General features: G+C 38.5%; 1 protein-coding gene and 1 non-coding gene across 8 annotated transcripts in view; both read left to right on the top strand.

Annotated features, from left to right (window-relative positions):
• TPPP (tubulin polymerization promoting protein) overlaps nucleotides 1-9,886 on the top strand; it is a 58,645-nt gene extending 48,759 nt beyond the window's left edge. For all 7 annotated transcript variants that reach the window (XM_046938103.1, XM_046938099.1, XM_418894.8 and 4 more), the window contains one exon: nucleotides 563-9,886. In XM_046938103.1, coding sequence (XP_046794059.1) covers nucleotides 563-757 — 195 coding nt within the window. In that variant the 3' untranslated portion in view covers nucleotides 758-9,886. The remainder of the gene's footprint in view (nucleotides 1-562) is intronic.
• Nucleotides 9,887-16,307: 6,421 nt separating this feature from the next.
• Nucleotides 16,308-16,418, top strand: LOC112532000. The gene has a single exon (XR_003074199.1). It is a non-coding gene; the product is annotated as a U5 spliceosomal RNA (small nuclear RNA).
• The last annotated feature ends 294 nt before the right edge of the window (nucleotides 16,419-16,712 follow it).

Here is a 16,712-nt window from a genome sequence, read left to right on the forward strand (position 1 = left end):
GTCTTTGTCTCAAGGGCAGCAAAACTTTGATTTTAAATACCCTTGTATGACTCAGTGGAAGCAACATGGGAGAGAGTCTGGCATTCAGTCCTCCTTGTTTGTTACTTCTCTCTTAACTCCTAGAGCTTAGAATAAATTTCAGTGTCTTGAAACAAGGAATTCCAGTTATATTGTTTTGCTGAAACTAAGATATTCTAAATTGCTGGAGCTGGGCTTTCATGCTTTGAATGTTGAGTTAACAGGTTTTAAACATAGCAGTTCCCTATGGCTTGTTCATGTCTTCAGTACTTCAAACTTCATTATTGTTATTATCAGAGGTATCTCATGTTGAAAGTCTCCACCAAATTTTTTTTGCAAAGCTTGTGCTATTTTGTTCTTGGCTAATGATTATTGTAGTCATATATAATGGCAGTAAATGAATATTTTTGTTTAATTTTGCGAGAAATGTGTAGAAATTTACATACCCTCCATTGTTAGCCTCATTACCATGAACAGTACCTGTTTTGAGAGTACTTGATTTCTGATGTGTATTTTTTGTCTTTTTTTTTCTTTCTTCTAATAGAAAGCGATTTCATCTCCAACTGTGTCACGCCTTACAGATACATCAAAATTCACAGGTTCTCACAAGGAGAGGTTTGATCCCAGTGGGAAAGGAAAAGGCAGAGCTGGCCGAGAAGATCTGGTTGATGCTTCAGGATATGTATCTGGCTATAAGCATGCAGGCACATATGATCATAAAGTACAAGGAAGCAAGTAAGGCTGATGGTTTAAAATACAGGGGGAAAAAAGGGAGAGAGAGAATATATTTTTAAGAATGACATAGATGAGTCCCATGTGTTTCAGTTATTGTGAATGCTAAGACTATGTGTTCAAGAAGTTTTTTTCAGAAACTGGAACTGATTATAACATCTGCTGAGCAACTTGCAGCATAGCACCACTTCATTACATTCCTTACGTGTATATTGGCAAAAATAAATGTATCAGTACAGAAAGGACATCATTTTGTTGAGCTCTTTAGATAAAAAGGAAAAAACAATGTCAAGAGCTGTTATACCAGACTTTGTCAATCTGAGGAAAAAAAAAAAAAATTCAAACATTCCTAAATATCCAGTTGCTCTGAGGTTATAAAAGAGAACCCTCTGAAAAAAGGTTCTTTCATAGCAGCATTTCTGAAAAGTATGCCATTACTTAGGCAGTTTGATTTCACTACTGTTTTGGGGCTTTTAAAAAATGTCTTTTATGGGATCTGGCACTTTCCTTAAAAGATTCAACAGTGTATTATTGTGGAGTACGTTGTTGTATTATATAAGGCGCTAATCTGTAAATTTCATACACCATTTATGAAAAACTGAAAAAAAAGAAGAAAAAAAGGAAAAAAAGTATTTTTGTGACAATGCAGGTTCTAATGTATTTGTATTTATGTCCGCAGAAGAAGGTGGAAAATACCAACCCTTACTGTCCTCATGTCTATACTTTCTGCTTTGTCATTGTGTTTACTGTAGCATGTTTCTGACTGGCTGGATTTAGATGGAGCTAATGTACTAACCTGGTGGGTGAGGAATGGGATAGTACTAAGAAAGTCTACTAAATCTTTTTGTAGTCTGTTCTCAAATTTGAGCTGCCCAACATTTGAAATGAAGAGGGCATTAAAATAATAATACTTTAAAATATTGATTATCACTAAACACTGCCAATCAGATTGCTATTAAGTGAATGTTGTGCACATACATTGGCATATATCCCCATTAACATATGTAATGGAAGTTTATGGCCTTTTGTATTAAGGATATATATAATATTAATATCCACATAATTAATTATAATTAATTGTAATTAATTGCACAGAAAAATATACTGTTATACCCAGGCTACATGTTCTGTTCTGTTAGTTTTGTCTGAAGCCAAAGGATTTGTTTCTCTGTGCTGCCTTACTTGGGAGTAATTTTATTGATGGGAATAGCTTTCCATTTCTATAGAAAAAACAATTCCACACAGTTAAGGTACAGGCAGCTGAGTGTGACCTGCCTCTGGCTCAGATTGCCAGAAGGAGTTAACAAGTTAACAGGAATACATATAACTTTTTTTTTTTGTATATGTATACATACATATTACTGGTTAAACAAGAGAGAAAAGGCCAGTTCAATTTTCTGTGAGAGCTAAACAAGTACTCTGAAGTATTACTCTGTCTGTAAAATTATGAAAGATATATTTTGGAGTATTTAAAAACACCTCCTAGTAGTTTTGCTGTGCTTATTTTCAAAAAGATGCACTGATTTTAATGTTTTGACTGTGGATAAAGGCTGATCAGTTTACAGTTTTTCTCCTACTCTGATCAGCATGCCACTCAGGGTACATAAGCTGAGTGAGCTGCGTGTGTCATCACGTTTCTTGCAGGTCACAATCTGTATTTGGCCAATATACAGAAAGAGCATTGGTTTTCAGTCCCTAACTGTTCATGTTTTGGTTTTCTGACATTGTGTCCTTTCTTGTAATTCTGCCTCCAGTGACCCTTTGAACCCATACATCAGCTGGAAAGCAAAGCAGTAATGTGCAAATACACGGACTTTCTCATGAACTTGAAGATTTTTTGTTTGTTTATAATTTTTTCTGGTTTTTGTTTTGAGGAGGGAAATAAGTTTGCCAAAACTCAGCACATGGTATTGTAAGGATCTTTTTCCCCTGATTGGCTCTAGTTATCTGGGAAGATTTTTGACATATTTAAGGATGCTCAGGATGAGAAGCTTTTTGAAGTCTTGACTAACTCATTGCTCTTGAAGAAAAATTTCAGTGTAGTGAAGTAGTATTCACTCCTTTGTTGCACTGGTTACCTGTCACACTCTGAAAAAGAAAATAGCACGTTGTTATACAACCAACAGCTATATTTTTCCAGCATGGCAGTAGACTGGCTAACTACAGAGAGCCCTCTTTGTGATAAAACATTCATGCATGTGCACCCAAGGAAGGCCCTGGGACCCTGCACCCAGGCTACATGCCTGGGAAGGCATGTAGCTTTTTTTTTTTTTTAATGTAAGTAAAAAGGCTAAGTCTGTAACTCTTGACAAATCTTCAGCTAAGTTACAGGCACAATCAATAAATACCCCTGTTCTTCCCATTGACTTAGAGACTTAACTTATTGGTAGCTGGAAAGATCTGGACCCTGCTTGAATCAAAGGTGAGGTCTGGTCTATTGCAGAGCTCTACCAACGTGTTTTGATCTTGCTGTTTGTTGCTAGCTAGCTGTCATGACAGAAATAGTAGGTGATACCTAACCTAAGGTGAACAAGTGATAGGCTTTCTAAAGTACACAAATACAGATACCAAACTGTTGCTGCACAGGGAGGAATGATTGGTTAGAAAGGTTTTATGAACTTATTAGGTCCATGGCATGAGTGAAATCAGCACGCTCATAAGATATAGAAGACGCGCAAAAGAATTGGGAATGGGGACAAATACAAGCTGACACTAGAAATGGAACAAAACTGCATACTTGGAAGAGGCTGATGGAACTAGCTGGGAGTCTGCTAGAGCTTAACTGTATATTACAGTATGAAATTCCTGCCAGAACAAAACACTTTGTATAGATCTAATGCAAATTTGTACAATATATTCATTGATATATTAAGTTTTGGATCAGGACCTGAGAAGGTGTCTCAGTTAGCATGTAGTATTTTATTTTGAAGAAGACACTTCTTCTTCTCCACTGCAGTTGGATAGTTTTAAAACTCTATCAAATGCATGAAAAGAAATTCTGATATGACAGTGAAAAAAGGAAGTTGTGGCTGGAAAGGTAGTAATCTTTAAGCATTTTCCCCTCTGCACTTGAAGCAGAAGACGCAGGCTACAAATGAAAGCATAGAACTATAGAATCATACCTGTGTCATATATATGTGTGTATTAGAACTTCAGCAACCCATTTTTGCTCTTACTTTCTCACTGATTTTGGTGGGTAATGAAAAACCTAAATAGTAGCTCGAATGTTAGCCATGCTTCTAAATGTTCCAGGCCTATTTGAAAATGAGGCAAAGTGATATAACCAGTATATTTTATTGTGTGTTCATTGACTATTCCCTGTACTCTTAGGACAGCAAGTACAGCTAGTAACTCGGAGATGGGAAAGGGAAGGTCAAGAGGTACAGTAGAGTATGCTCATCATCCTGTGCACCATTATTCTAGACTACCTAAATGACATGCCTGAAGTAAGGGTGTGTACTCTATAAGGTTTACACTCATCTCCTTTTTTTTGGGGCATCTAAATTCATTCCTTTAGATTTTTCAGTCTGAGTTTCAGCAGCTCATCTGCAGTGCTCTTTTACATGATATCATCTGAAAAACCGTATTATTCCTAATAATTTTGCTTTCAGTACTGCTGAACATTCTTTGAGATAAACGTGATCAAAAAGTTCAGGTAGCTTTTAGTGATACCTGTATTTAAGAACAAACTCAAATTATACTATTCATTTAAAATAAAAGCCTTAGATACTATAGCAGTACACGATCTTACCTATATCTTAATATGACTACCAAACCTTTACAAGATTGAGAACAACAAATTCAAATCCTGGCTGAGGCAAAAGAGTATTAATATAGCAAATATTAAGTAAAATGTGCAGACGAGTTTTTATTGTTATTATTAGTGCTTGTTTGCTAATTCCTCTACTCATTCTTTGTGTTTTAATTACTTGTTGAGAGTTTTCCAGCAGTCATACCTGTATGGAAAATCAGAAACAAAAATTACTGTCCTTTTTATGGTTATCAAAGCTATCACAGTAGTGTTACTGAAAAGCAGACATTGAATTATATGTTGTTTCAACAGTCCAATGTGAACATTTCTGATTAATTGTAACAAAGTATTTGGAAGACCAAAGGAAATGCGGAACATTGGACAATGGCCAGTATGCGGCCACTTTTTTACTTCAGGAAAGTGAAAGGGTAATTTCCAAACTACTGATATGTCACGCCTTGTTATTCATTAGCATAGAGGTTATCCTTCAAAGATATTTTTGATTAAAGTATGATATTTTCTATGTATTTTACTGATATTACCTCAAGCAAAATTTCCTCTGATAACTTTTTGGAATCATGAAATTCATGTATTATTTATTTCAGCCCTCTGTTGTCTCAACTAATACCATTTGTATGGCAGATGGAATTTGTTGGTAATCCAGAACTAGGGTATCCAGGGTAATCCAGAATTACTTAAGAGTTTGGCTTCCAAGTGAGAGGTATCAAGAGAGTCCTTGTGTATCCTTCTCCAAACCCAGAACTTTAAAGTTGTAGTTAAGAACGTTTTTTTTTTTCTTAAGCCTTGTCATAGTTACAAAATAAACTTCAATTATTTGTGTCTGCATGTATGATAAGTATCAGCTCTTCAGAATATAAACTAGCCTCACAGAAATTGCATGTATTCTGGGGGCATGCGCCTGTCATCTGTGAGTAAGAATTCTGTTAGCACTGACCAAGAAACAAACCATTTACTTTCATGATAGATAAAATGTAATGTGTTGCACCTAGTACATATCCTTTAAACTGACTGTTAGCCTTGCGTGTGCGCTAAAATAACTACAGCTTTGTGTACATTGTTTGTAGTGTGGATATTATGTTCTTTCTTTGTCTATTAGTTGATGGTAGGTAATGTAATACATGAGACTTGTACAAGTTTGTGTGCACACATACTTTTTAGATTCAGATAAATAATTAAACCATGTAGGCGCTGTCCTAAACCTTAAATCTTAAGGGGCCAAGCTCTAATCCTGCAGCTGGAGCTATTCAGGGCCAGATGGAAATGCTACCATTCTATCTCCATAACATGAAAGTAGAGATCTAGGAGTGTTTTTATGTTTTGACACATACAACTACTCCCTTTCTATTTCTGGAGTTAAGTGTTCTTCGGTAAATCTGACATAGACTTACTGTGACAAGAAGAGTTCTTCCCTTGTTAGGAAGTAGGAAAGAGAGAGTCAGGGATAAATCAGTAGTTCCTCTGAGTGCTCTGAGGAGATCACTTAAAATTATGCACTCTGTATTTTTCTTTAACCTAACTTTGTGAAGTGGGTTGACACTCACTATGTATGTGCCAAGTTTTTTGTCATCAGTCAGGTAAGTATAAAATCATGGTATATTGGTGCAGGAACAGGAAATGGACCCTGTCTTACAGTGTTTGTGGACTTCAGTCTTGCATAAACCTTTAGAAAATGAAATACCTGAAACATAATGACAGATTTCAAGTTTGTGTGAAATTCTTAGTCGGGAGTGGTACATGATACATGGATGCGTACCTCCTGTATTTGGAGTTTTGCCCATAAAATAGCATTTGGACATTGAGTTACTAATTTTGTGCTCCCAAGTGCCCATTTGGCTTACCAGATATAAGCTGGAAATGATAGACTGAGCTGTTCCTTCTAAATCTTCAGAATCCTAAAACTAGTGAGAGACCATTAGTTGCATTCATGCTTGCTTGTTTAACTCAAAAATAATGTTTTAGAAGATTTCTCAGCTATGATGCTTCAGGAGGCTAAGGAATATTGCAGAAAGATTCTCCAAATCGTAACTGTCCAATCATTTATATTTTCAGGAACAAATAACTGTTATGTACTTGGCGGTTTTTTGTGTTTTTTAGTATATCACCTGAGCTGTATTTCTTCAAAATCAACATAGAAATAATGGGATTCAAAACAAGTTTAACTGTTTATAGTTCTTGGAAAATGTTTGAATTTAGTTGTTTCATTCCAAATAATTGATAGCCCACTGTAGGCAGATTTTGGCAAGAGCAAACTTGATAATAAATAAATAATAATTTTAAAAAAACAACAAGCAGATTTGCTGAGTATTTTTGACAGATTTACAAATAACATACTTGTAGTTCAAAATTATTTAGAAGTAATAATAATTCTGCTTTGTAATCATACACACACACATGCATGTGCCAGATTTTGGGACAAATGAGTGGTGGTACTACAGAGGAGGCTTTTTGGTTTGTTGATTTTTGGATTGTTATTATTTTTCTAATATGCCTACAAATCGACACTGGAGTGCCCAACTTGCTAACCTGACCTGGAAAGATAGTAAGTACCTACCACATTCCATTGCAGGTAAACATCCAATGAATTAGTTTTCAAATATATTTTTAAAGCATCTCTTTTTATGAGTTGGCGCACAAAGCGTTTGTAAGGTCTGTGAGGTAACTCACATAATGGTAACTTAAACTTCAGATATTTTTGTTCAAAACTTTTTGTTATACATTTTTCAGAACAGGTCACAGACTTGAATAAAGCTACATTCAAGTTAATTTAAAATATACCCCTAAAACTATACTCATACTTCATCCTCTTTACATTTTACTCTGGGTGTTATAGGTAATAAGCACACACACACAAAAGAAAAGAAGGAAAAAAGAAAAAAATAAAGGAAGAATGGCTATCTATGTGGTAATATTATTCACCCACAGTGAAGAATTATTTTAAGCTCTAGTTTACATCAGATGAGTTTCTGCATGCTTGCATTTGCTCAAATGTTACTTTTAAACAAAGAAATTAAATAATGTGAAATAATGCAACCTGTGCTCTGTTCAGTAGAATAATATTAATACAAGTGAAATGCTGAATATCTATAACATTTATGCTGAATACATACTAGCTCTTAATAAAGGTTTTGTGTAAGGGCAGTTATCACATAAACTGTAGATAAGCCTGTTGACAGACTACTTGTTAGCACTGTAGTGCATGAAATGGCAAGGTCATCAACAAAAGCAAGTTACGGGATGCAACACAGATGTGTCTGTGTTTATATTTGTGCTGGGTTCAAAATATATAAGTTTTGGCAAATTATTACATCAGGGAAGATACTTTTAATACAAAGGAATTTGTCTTTCTGTAAAGCAGAGAAATAGTTGATGTTGGGTAAGTACATAGGTCACTTTGAAAGTAATGCCTCCTATTTATTTCCATAGACACTACAACAGGTACAAAGAGCTCAGTAGCACTATTTGGTAGAGCAAATTCTCAGCTATGAGGCACTTATTTTTCAGCATAGTCACTACCATTAGCTATGTATTTTTACCAGCCATGCACAAGAGCCTTCATGCAATACTTGTAAAATTCTGTGCCAGCAGAGGCAATCCGCTGTCACTACTGGTGAAGCACACCTCCTGCTGCCTCACTGTTCTCACATCCGTTCTTTGGTTTCCATGAACGTTCAGCAAGCATCGATGAATGCCAGTGGTTGCCATTTTTTCTGCATGGAGGAATTCAGTGACACATCTTTGCTTTATCCACACTTCCATGTCAGACAGATTTTGTCATGCTGCCCCTCTGCTGCATCTGTTGCACAGCAGCAAAATGTAATGGAATGTTGGTGGGAATGTTCAGCTTCTACTGCCATACCACCAACATCCACCTCTGATGTCATGGGCCCACACAGTAAAATAAGAGGTATTACTTTCAAAGCATCCCTCATATGTTGATGTTTATTCTTTGCACGATTTTATGTATCAGATTTAAATATTGCAAAAGGAACATATTTATACAGAATTATATTTTTGGAATATTTGGGGCTGATTTTTTTCAGCCATTAACCATTTATTTATCCACATCATGCTTTGTTACTTTGCTAGATTATTTATCTGTCCATGCTATCCCAACATACATTTTTTCTTTTTGTTTAGGTGGTTTGATCATTTATTTGCACAAATTTGAATGTGCATGCCGTTAGGATCTGACTGTAAAGCAAAGAGGCAAAACTGTTTTGTCTTTGGCGCCCTTATTAAAATCTAACTGTTAAATAATTGAGGTGGATCTTGACGTAGTCTTCCATGGAGTACTGTCCCGCATGATAAAAGCCTTCAGTGAATTTTAGTATTTCTTGCTCTTATTTTGATTTCTTTTTCATCTTAGTCTACCCTGCCCCAAAAGCCCAGGAAGCTGCTACCTGCAGTATTTATAACTGCTGACATTTCTAATATTAACTGTCAGCTGTACTGCCTACTTTGTTCACTGTGGAATTTTCAACATGGTAAAAACTTTGCAAGATTATTTAATCTTGCAAGCTTACTTTTTTCTCCCTAGTATGTCAACAGATGTTTTTGTGATTATTGCAAATGAACAAGTTGAGCATAGCATTTCTTGATCTTAACTGTAATAGCTAAACATATCCTAAGCAAAGACTTTTAACCGAATTGTGAAGGGGTCCAGGCACTGTCTAGTGCAAAACACACTAGGCAAAATCTTATCACCACTGCAGTCACTGCTAGAATTCTAACTGACATTAGCAAAAATAGAACCACAATTATAACGGGGTTAATATGCTTAATAAGCATATGATGAGAATAATAAGCATGATGAGAAGTTTTGTGGGATCACAAAATTGATTCCCTCTTTCCATATCTTTGTTTCATTTAATTTAAAATTACTACTACTCAATCTTTAAAACAGATAAACTTGAAGGGGGATCATATGCTACTAGTTTGTACTAGTTTTTTTTTCAGGAAAGGGAAACAAATTATATATATTTATGCAATATATTTTTACACTGTTTATTAATTTTAGAAAGTGTTAAATGTATCACTTTATCAGTGTGAGTGTTAAAGTAATGATGATGCTATGGATGTATTAAACTTTCCAGAGTTGTCTCATTTAAATTCTAAGAACGTATTAACAACGGAAAATCTATTTTGTCTCCCATGTTACTATCAAAGTTTTAGGAAAAAAGTTGAAGTACAGCAATTTGAATAGCACTGTAAAAGCTTGGCATGGAAAGTTGTAGTGAAATCTATACTGTAAACACCATTTTTTTTAAAGCAGGAGTTCTCATAAAGTATGTTACTGCTGTTGACTGACTGTTTAAATTTGTACCTTTAGTTGGTAAAGTGATCAATAAATGTGTTACTACATCATTTTCTGGTTTTCTTGAAGTAAATTATGCTTGCTGTTAAATTTTGTTGCAACAGTTATTTTACAGTGTAGATGTTAAGCAAATTGCTAATGAATATATAAATTAAAAAAAATAGATATTCATGAACAGGTAGTTCTCTGAATATTGACAGATTTTTTTTTTTTTTTTACCACTTCTTTTCCTAGTTTTGATAATGAAACTGGTCTTGGCATTGTGGCCAAACAGGAACAAGAGCCTGCATACAGTGTTCATAAAAATTTGCACTACCAGAGGTGATCCACTTGTTGCTGTTGCCACTGCTATATCACACCACTCATTGCCTCACTGTGCTAACGTTCACTGTTTGATTTCCATGAACATTTGGCAGTTTTTTCTGCATGGAGGAAGCCAGTTTCACATCTTTGCTTCATACACTTTTCTGTCATACATCTTTTGTTGGACTGCGTCTCTGCTGCCATCTGTAGCATGGCAAAAAAAATAAACAGTACTGTCAGGAAGGTTCAGCTTCTACTGCCATATCACAAACATCCACATCTGATCTAGTGGGCCCACATAATAAAATAGGAGACATTACTTTTGAAGCAACCCTAATAAATGGAAAAAAAAAAAAAAAAAAAAAACCAAAAAAAAAAAAAAAAACCAAAAAACCAAGGCAGATATTTAGGTAGTACAGGGAGAAACTAGTACAAGAAAATGGAATATTGCCGGTTTGTGTGGATTCATACAAATCTAGACCAACCTAAATGGTGGCCACTTGCTACATTAAAAAAAAAAAAAGAAAAGTTTACATCTACACATCTTTATTTTATTAGTGTGATAATGTGAAAATTTAATTGCACTCATAAGTAACAAAATAATCCATATCATACCATCATAACTTCCTATCTAGAGAAAATATAAATCCCAAAAAGGTATTAATTAGGGTAACTTTTCATCGTAACTTTTCATCTGGTCTCGACAAAGTCAGCAGCAAACAAATAGTTCCCAACCTCATTTATAGGTAGCTTATTGCCTACGGCAATGTAGATTACTACATTATTTAGGGACACAAGAATCAAAAAGCATGCAAAAGCTAAATTGACAAGGAGCACAAAGTATTATGTTTATTTATGTTACTTGACAGTAATGTAGGCCTGCATAACTGTTGGATTAGGGTTAGTCTTCAGAAGTATCCACCTTTCTAGTTATTATGAATGCATCAACCTGAAGAGAGTGGAAAGAATTTTTGGTTCCTGTAGAAAATCTAGACTTGTCTTCCTTCTTCATGGAGATATAAAAGGGAACATCACATGTTTGTAGAGAAGCATTTAGTTTCTGACAGAAAAGTAACCTTTTCCTTCATTATATGGCATTTGAAACAAGTTTCATTGTGAAGTCATAATCCCAACCTTTCAGGATCAGCTAATAAATGAGGAAATGTGCATCAACTTTGTGCAGTTCTTCACTTCTACTTGTGAATGAAAGGGGATTTTTTGTTTGTTTGTTTGCTTTTGTTTTCTTTTATCACAAAGGTCGTTATGGGACTCCTTGTTTCCTCCTTCCCTTCTGTTTTTAGTTCGTGGCCAACTAGAAGTACAGTCTTTGAGTGCCTATTCATTCTCATTTAAAACTAGAAGGAAAATGCAAAGTAAGGTAGACTTGAATCATTAGTAGTCATGGGAGATGAGGTGACAGGGAAGGAGACTGGTCTGGCTGAACAGAGACCTTTGGCTGGAACTCGGGAACAAAAGGAAAGTTTACCATCTTTGGAAGAGGGGGCAAACAACTTACAAGGATTACAGGTATGTAGTGAAGCTGTGCAGGGAGAATATCAGAAAGACCAGAGCCCAACTAGAACTGAATTTGGCCACTAAGGTGAAAGACAATAAATATTTATATAAATATATCAACAGTAAGAGGAGCGCAAGGGAGAATCTTCACCCGTTGTTGGACACAGAGGGGAACACAATGACCAAGGATCAGGATAAGACTGAGGTACTTAATGCGTTCTTTGCCTCAGTCTTTAATAGTAAGACGAGTTGTTCCCTCGGCACACAGCCCTCTGCACTGGTAGATAGGGATGGGGAACAGAATATGTCCTGCATAATCCATGATGAGATGGTTTTGGACCTGCTCTGAAAGCTGGACGCTCACAAGTCCATGGAGCCAGATGGATTGCACCCTAGAGGGAGTTGATGGATGAGGTTGCCAAGCCACTCTCCATCATCCTTTGACATTCGTGGCTAACCGGAAATGTCCCGGTGGACTGGAGATTGGCAAATGTGACGCCCATCTTCAAAAAGGGCCGGAAAGATGATCCTGGAAGCTACAGGCCTATCAGTCTCACATCAGTGCCGGGGAAGTTTATGGAACAGATAATCTTGGGAGCCATCATGGATCAATTAAAGGTCAACCAGGGGATCAGGCCAAGTCAGCATGGGTTCGTGAACGCTAGATCCTGTTTGACAAACCTGATTTCATTCTATGACAAGGTGACCCTCTTAGTGGATGAAGGTAAGGCTGTCAATGTGGTTGGTCTACCTGGACTTCAGTAAAGCCTTTGACACTGTCCCCCACAACATCCTCATGGAGAAGCTGGCTGCCCATTGTTTGGATGGGCATATAATCTGCTGGGTGAAACACTGGCTGGATGGCTGGGCCTGAAGAGTTTTGGTCAATGGAGTTAAATACAGCTGGCGGCTGGTCATGAGTGGGGTCCCCCAGGGCTTGGTATTAGGACCACTCCTATTCAACATCTTTATTAATAACCTGGATGAGGGAATTGAGTGCACCCTCAGTACGTTGCTAGACGATATCAAGTTGGGAGGTAATGTTGATCTGCCAGAGGGTAGAAAGGTACTACAGAGGGACCTGGATAGACTGGATAGATGGACCAAGGTTAATGGCATGAGTTTCAATAGGGCCAAGTGTCAGGTCCTGCATTTTGGTCACAACAGCCCCAGGCAACCCTACAGGCTTGGAGAAGAGTGTCTGGAAAGCTGCCTGATGGAAAGGGGCCTTGGTGTACTGTTGGACAGTTGGCTGAATATGAGCCAGCAGTGTGCCCAGGTGGCCAAGAAGGCCAGTGGCATCCTGGCTTGTATCAGGAATGGTGTGGTGAGCAGGACTAGGGAAGTAATCCTGCCCCTGTACTCAGCACTGGTGAGGCCTCACCTTGAGGACTGCGTGCAGTTTTGGTCCTTGGTTTTTGTCCTTTCATACAGAAAGGACATTGAGTTGCTGGAGCAGGTCCAAAGAAGTGCAGCAAGTGGCTCTGGGCAACCTGGTCTAGTGGTTGGCGACCCTGCATATAACAGGGGGATTGAAACTAGGTGATCATTGTGATCCTTTACAACCCAGGCCATTCTATGTTTCTAAGGCTTGTGAAGGCCTTGGAGAATATGCCCTATGAGGAGCAACTGAAGGAACTGGGGCTGTTTAGTCTGGGGGAGAGGAGGCTGAAGGGAAACCTTATTGCTCTCTTCCAGTACCTGAAGTGTGGTTGCAGTGAGAGCTGCTTTCTCACTGGTGACAGGTGGCATGACAAGGGGGAATGACCTCGAGTTGTGCCAGAGGAGGTTTAGGTTGGATATCAGGAAAAATGTCTTTACAGAAAGGGTTGTTAAGCACTGGGATAGGCTCCCCAGGGAGGTGGTTTTGTCGCCATCCCTGGATGTGTTTAAAATCTGTTTGGATGTGGTGCCCTGGGACATGATTTAGTGGAGGGTTGTTAGAGTTAGAGCAGTATGGTTAGGTTGCTGTTGGACTTGATGATCTCGAAGGTCTTATCAACACTTAAAAATAACAGATGGCAAAATCATACTTTTATTTTTAAAGTCTATGATCTGTGAGTTAAAGTGGTTGTTTTGCAAAGAAGAATTGATGTCTTTTCACATGATAAAAGTGATTGTTGTTGATGGGTAAGGATTTATTATATCATTGGCTGCTTTTTTCCCCCTGCATTTCAGTGCTTAGCTCTTGTAAACTGCATGTGATAGGTGAGTATTCAGGTGCTCTGCAGCTCGAAGTACTTTCAATCACTCAGACATGGAACATGCTCCCCAGGGAACTGGTCACAACAGCAAGCTGCTGGAGTTCAGGAAGAATCTGAACTACGCTTTCAGTAATATAGTCTGATTTTTAGATGGTCCTTTGTGAAGCCAGAAGTTGGACTCAGTGATCCTTATGGGTCCCTTCCAACCTGGGATATTCTATGATTCTATGAGTAGAAACTTACTTTTGGAATCAGTGGCCATATCTTTACATTATTTCATACTGAAGAGTCTGAAAATTGGATCTTAAAATCTAAAATCTTTTTGTAGCCAATAAAGACTCAAAACTCCTTATGATAATTCATTATGTAGAATTTATAGAATTACAGAATCATAGAATCCCTAGAGTTGGAAGGGACCTTGAAAGGTCATCTAGTCCAAATCCCTTGCACTGAAATGAGACATCCACAGCTAGATCAGCTTGCTCAGAACCTAATCCAGTACCTCACCGCCCTCACTGTAAAAGACTTTTTCCTTATATCTAACTTAAATCTACCCTATTTTTACTTGAAACCATTTTCTCTTGTCTCATCACGACAGACCCTTCTAAAAAGTCTGTCCCCTTCTTTCCTGTAGTTCTCCTTACATATTGAAAGGCCATTATCAGTTCATCTCAGAGCCTTCTCTTCTCCAGGATGAACAGCCCCTGTACTCATAGGGGAGATGTTCCTCTGGATGTACTCCAAAAGGTCCATGCCTCTCCTGTACTGAGGACTCCACATTTTCTTCCATTACTCCTGGTGAGATCTCACCAGCCCAGAGTAGAGGGGCAGGATCACCTCCCTCCACCTGCTGGCCATGCTTCATTTGATGCATCCCAGGATATGGTTGGCCTTCTGGGCTGTGAGGGCACATTGATGGCTCATGTCCAGCTTCCCATCCACCACTACCCCTAGGTCTTTTTTGGCATGGTTATGCTCAGTCTTTTCATCCCACAGCTTGTATTAGATATTACCTTGACCCAGGTGCATTTGGATTTGTTGAACCTCGAGAGGTTCTCCTGGACCCACTGCTCAACTCTGTCTAGGTCCCACTGGATGGCATCCCATCCTTCTGGAGTGTCGATCACACCCCACAGCTTGAAGTCATCAGCAAACTTGCTGAGGGTGCACTTGAAATCATAGTCAATGTCATTAATGAAGGTAGTTAAGAGTTTTGGTCCCAGCACTGACCCCTGAGGGACACCACTCGTCACAGATATCCAGTCAGATGTTGAGCCATTGACTACAGCTCTCTGGACTCGATCCTGCAGCCAGTTCACTCATCAAATCCATATCTTTCCAATTTGGAGAGTAGAATGTTGTGGGGTACCGTGTCACAGGCAGATATATAAAACACATTGCAGAAGTCACAGAACTATAGAATCATTAAATGGCAGAGGACACCTGAAGTTCATCTGGGCCAACCTCTGCTCCCAAGAGACACCCAGAGCAGAGAGCCCAGCCCTGTGTCCAGGTGGCATTTGAAGATCTTCAAGGAGGAGACTCGATATGCTCTTTGGTAGAAGTGCTTCCTTATGTTCAGATGAAACTTCCTGTATTCCACTTGGTGCCAACTGCCTCTTATTGTGTCACTGGATGCCCCTGGAAGTAGCACATCTCTGTTTTCAATGCATTCTCCTCTCAGGCACTTAAGGAAAATGATAAGATTCCCCCTGAGCCTCCTCCAGGGTGAACAGTCCCAGCTCTTTCAGCCTCTCCTCAAAAAAGAGGTGCTTCAGTCCCATGATCATCTTGGTGGACCTCTGTTGGACTCGTTCCAGTAAATATTTTGTAATACAAAGAATAAAATTTTCAATCACTTTCAGTGTATTACAAATGGAGCTTGTGGATGAATATTCACGTTATCTAAAAGTTGTATATACATATAAAATAGAGAGATTAAACTTTCTTTCCTGGCTTTTGGCAACTCTTAGGGTAGGAGGATTTGGGATAATGTTTTTTTTAAAAAATGCATCTTAGGATGGAATAAGAGCAAACATAAATTCAGTTACCGCCGTTAAACTGGTGAGTGGTTGTAAGAGACTGAGCTGAGTTAAGGACTCAAATCTTCATCAGGAAAAGGAGATGTTACCATCACCTGTGGAAGCACCTGTGAGAGACTAAGGTCTTGCAATTACCTGGCAAAGATTGGATAGCACCTTTCTGGGACTAACTAACAGTGAGAGAGGGGGAAGAGCACAAGACTAGCACCCTACCCCTCTACACCCTCCCCAAACCCTTCTGGAAAGCCCTAGAATAAGGGATTGAGCAGGTGCACCCTGGAAGTTTCTAGAGCAATGGACTGAGTATATGTGAATCAGACTACAGAAAGCACAAACACTGAAGAGCTGCACACATACTGGCCACTAGAAGACCAGAACTATGAGCAGAGGCCATTGCTGGATTGGTGATACTCTGGTTTCTCTTCAGATTGTATAAATCTTTTGCCTTGTACTAAAGATTTCTATGGAAAAGAACAAGCACAAGTGTCATGGAATTTTTTGAGGCATTTATACAAACTGGGGGAAGATATCCTTGAGAGCAACCCTGCAGAGAAGGACTTGGGGGTTCTGGTGGATGAGAAGCTGGACATAAGCCAGCAGTGTGTGCTTGCAGCCTGGAAGGCCAACTGTGTTCTGGGCTGCATTAAAAAAGGGGTGGCCAGCAGGGAGAGGGAGGTGATTGTGCCCCTCTACTTGGCTCTTGTGAGGCCCCAGCTGGAGTACTGCGTCCAGGCCTGGGGTCCCCAGCGCAAGAAAGATGTGGAGTTCTTGGAACGTGTCCATAGGAGGCCACTAAGATGATCAGAGGGCTG

Source organism: Gallus gallus, chromosome 2, assembly GCF_016699485.2.
Source record: "Gallus gallus isolate bGalGal1 chromosome 2, bGalGal1.mat.broiler.GRCg7b, whole genome shotgun sequence".
In the NCBI taxonomy this organism is placed as follows: domain Eukaryota; kingdom Metazoa; phylum Chordata; class Aves; order Galliformes; family Phasianidae; genus Gallus; species Gallus gallus.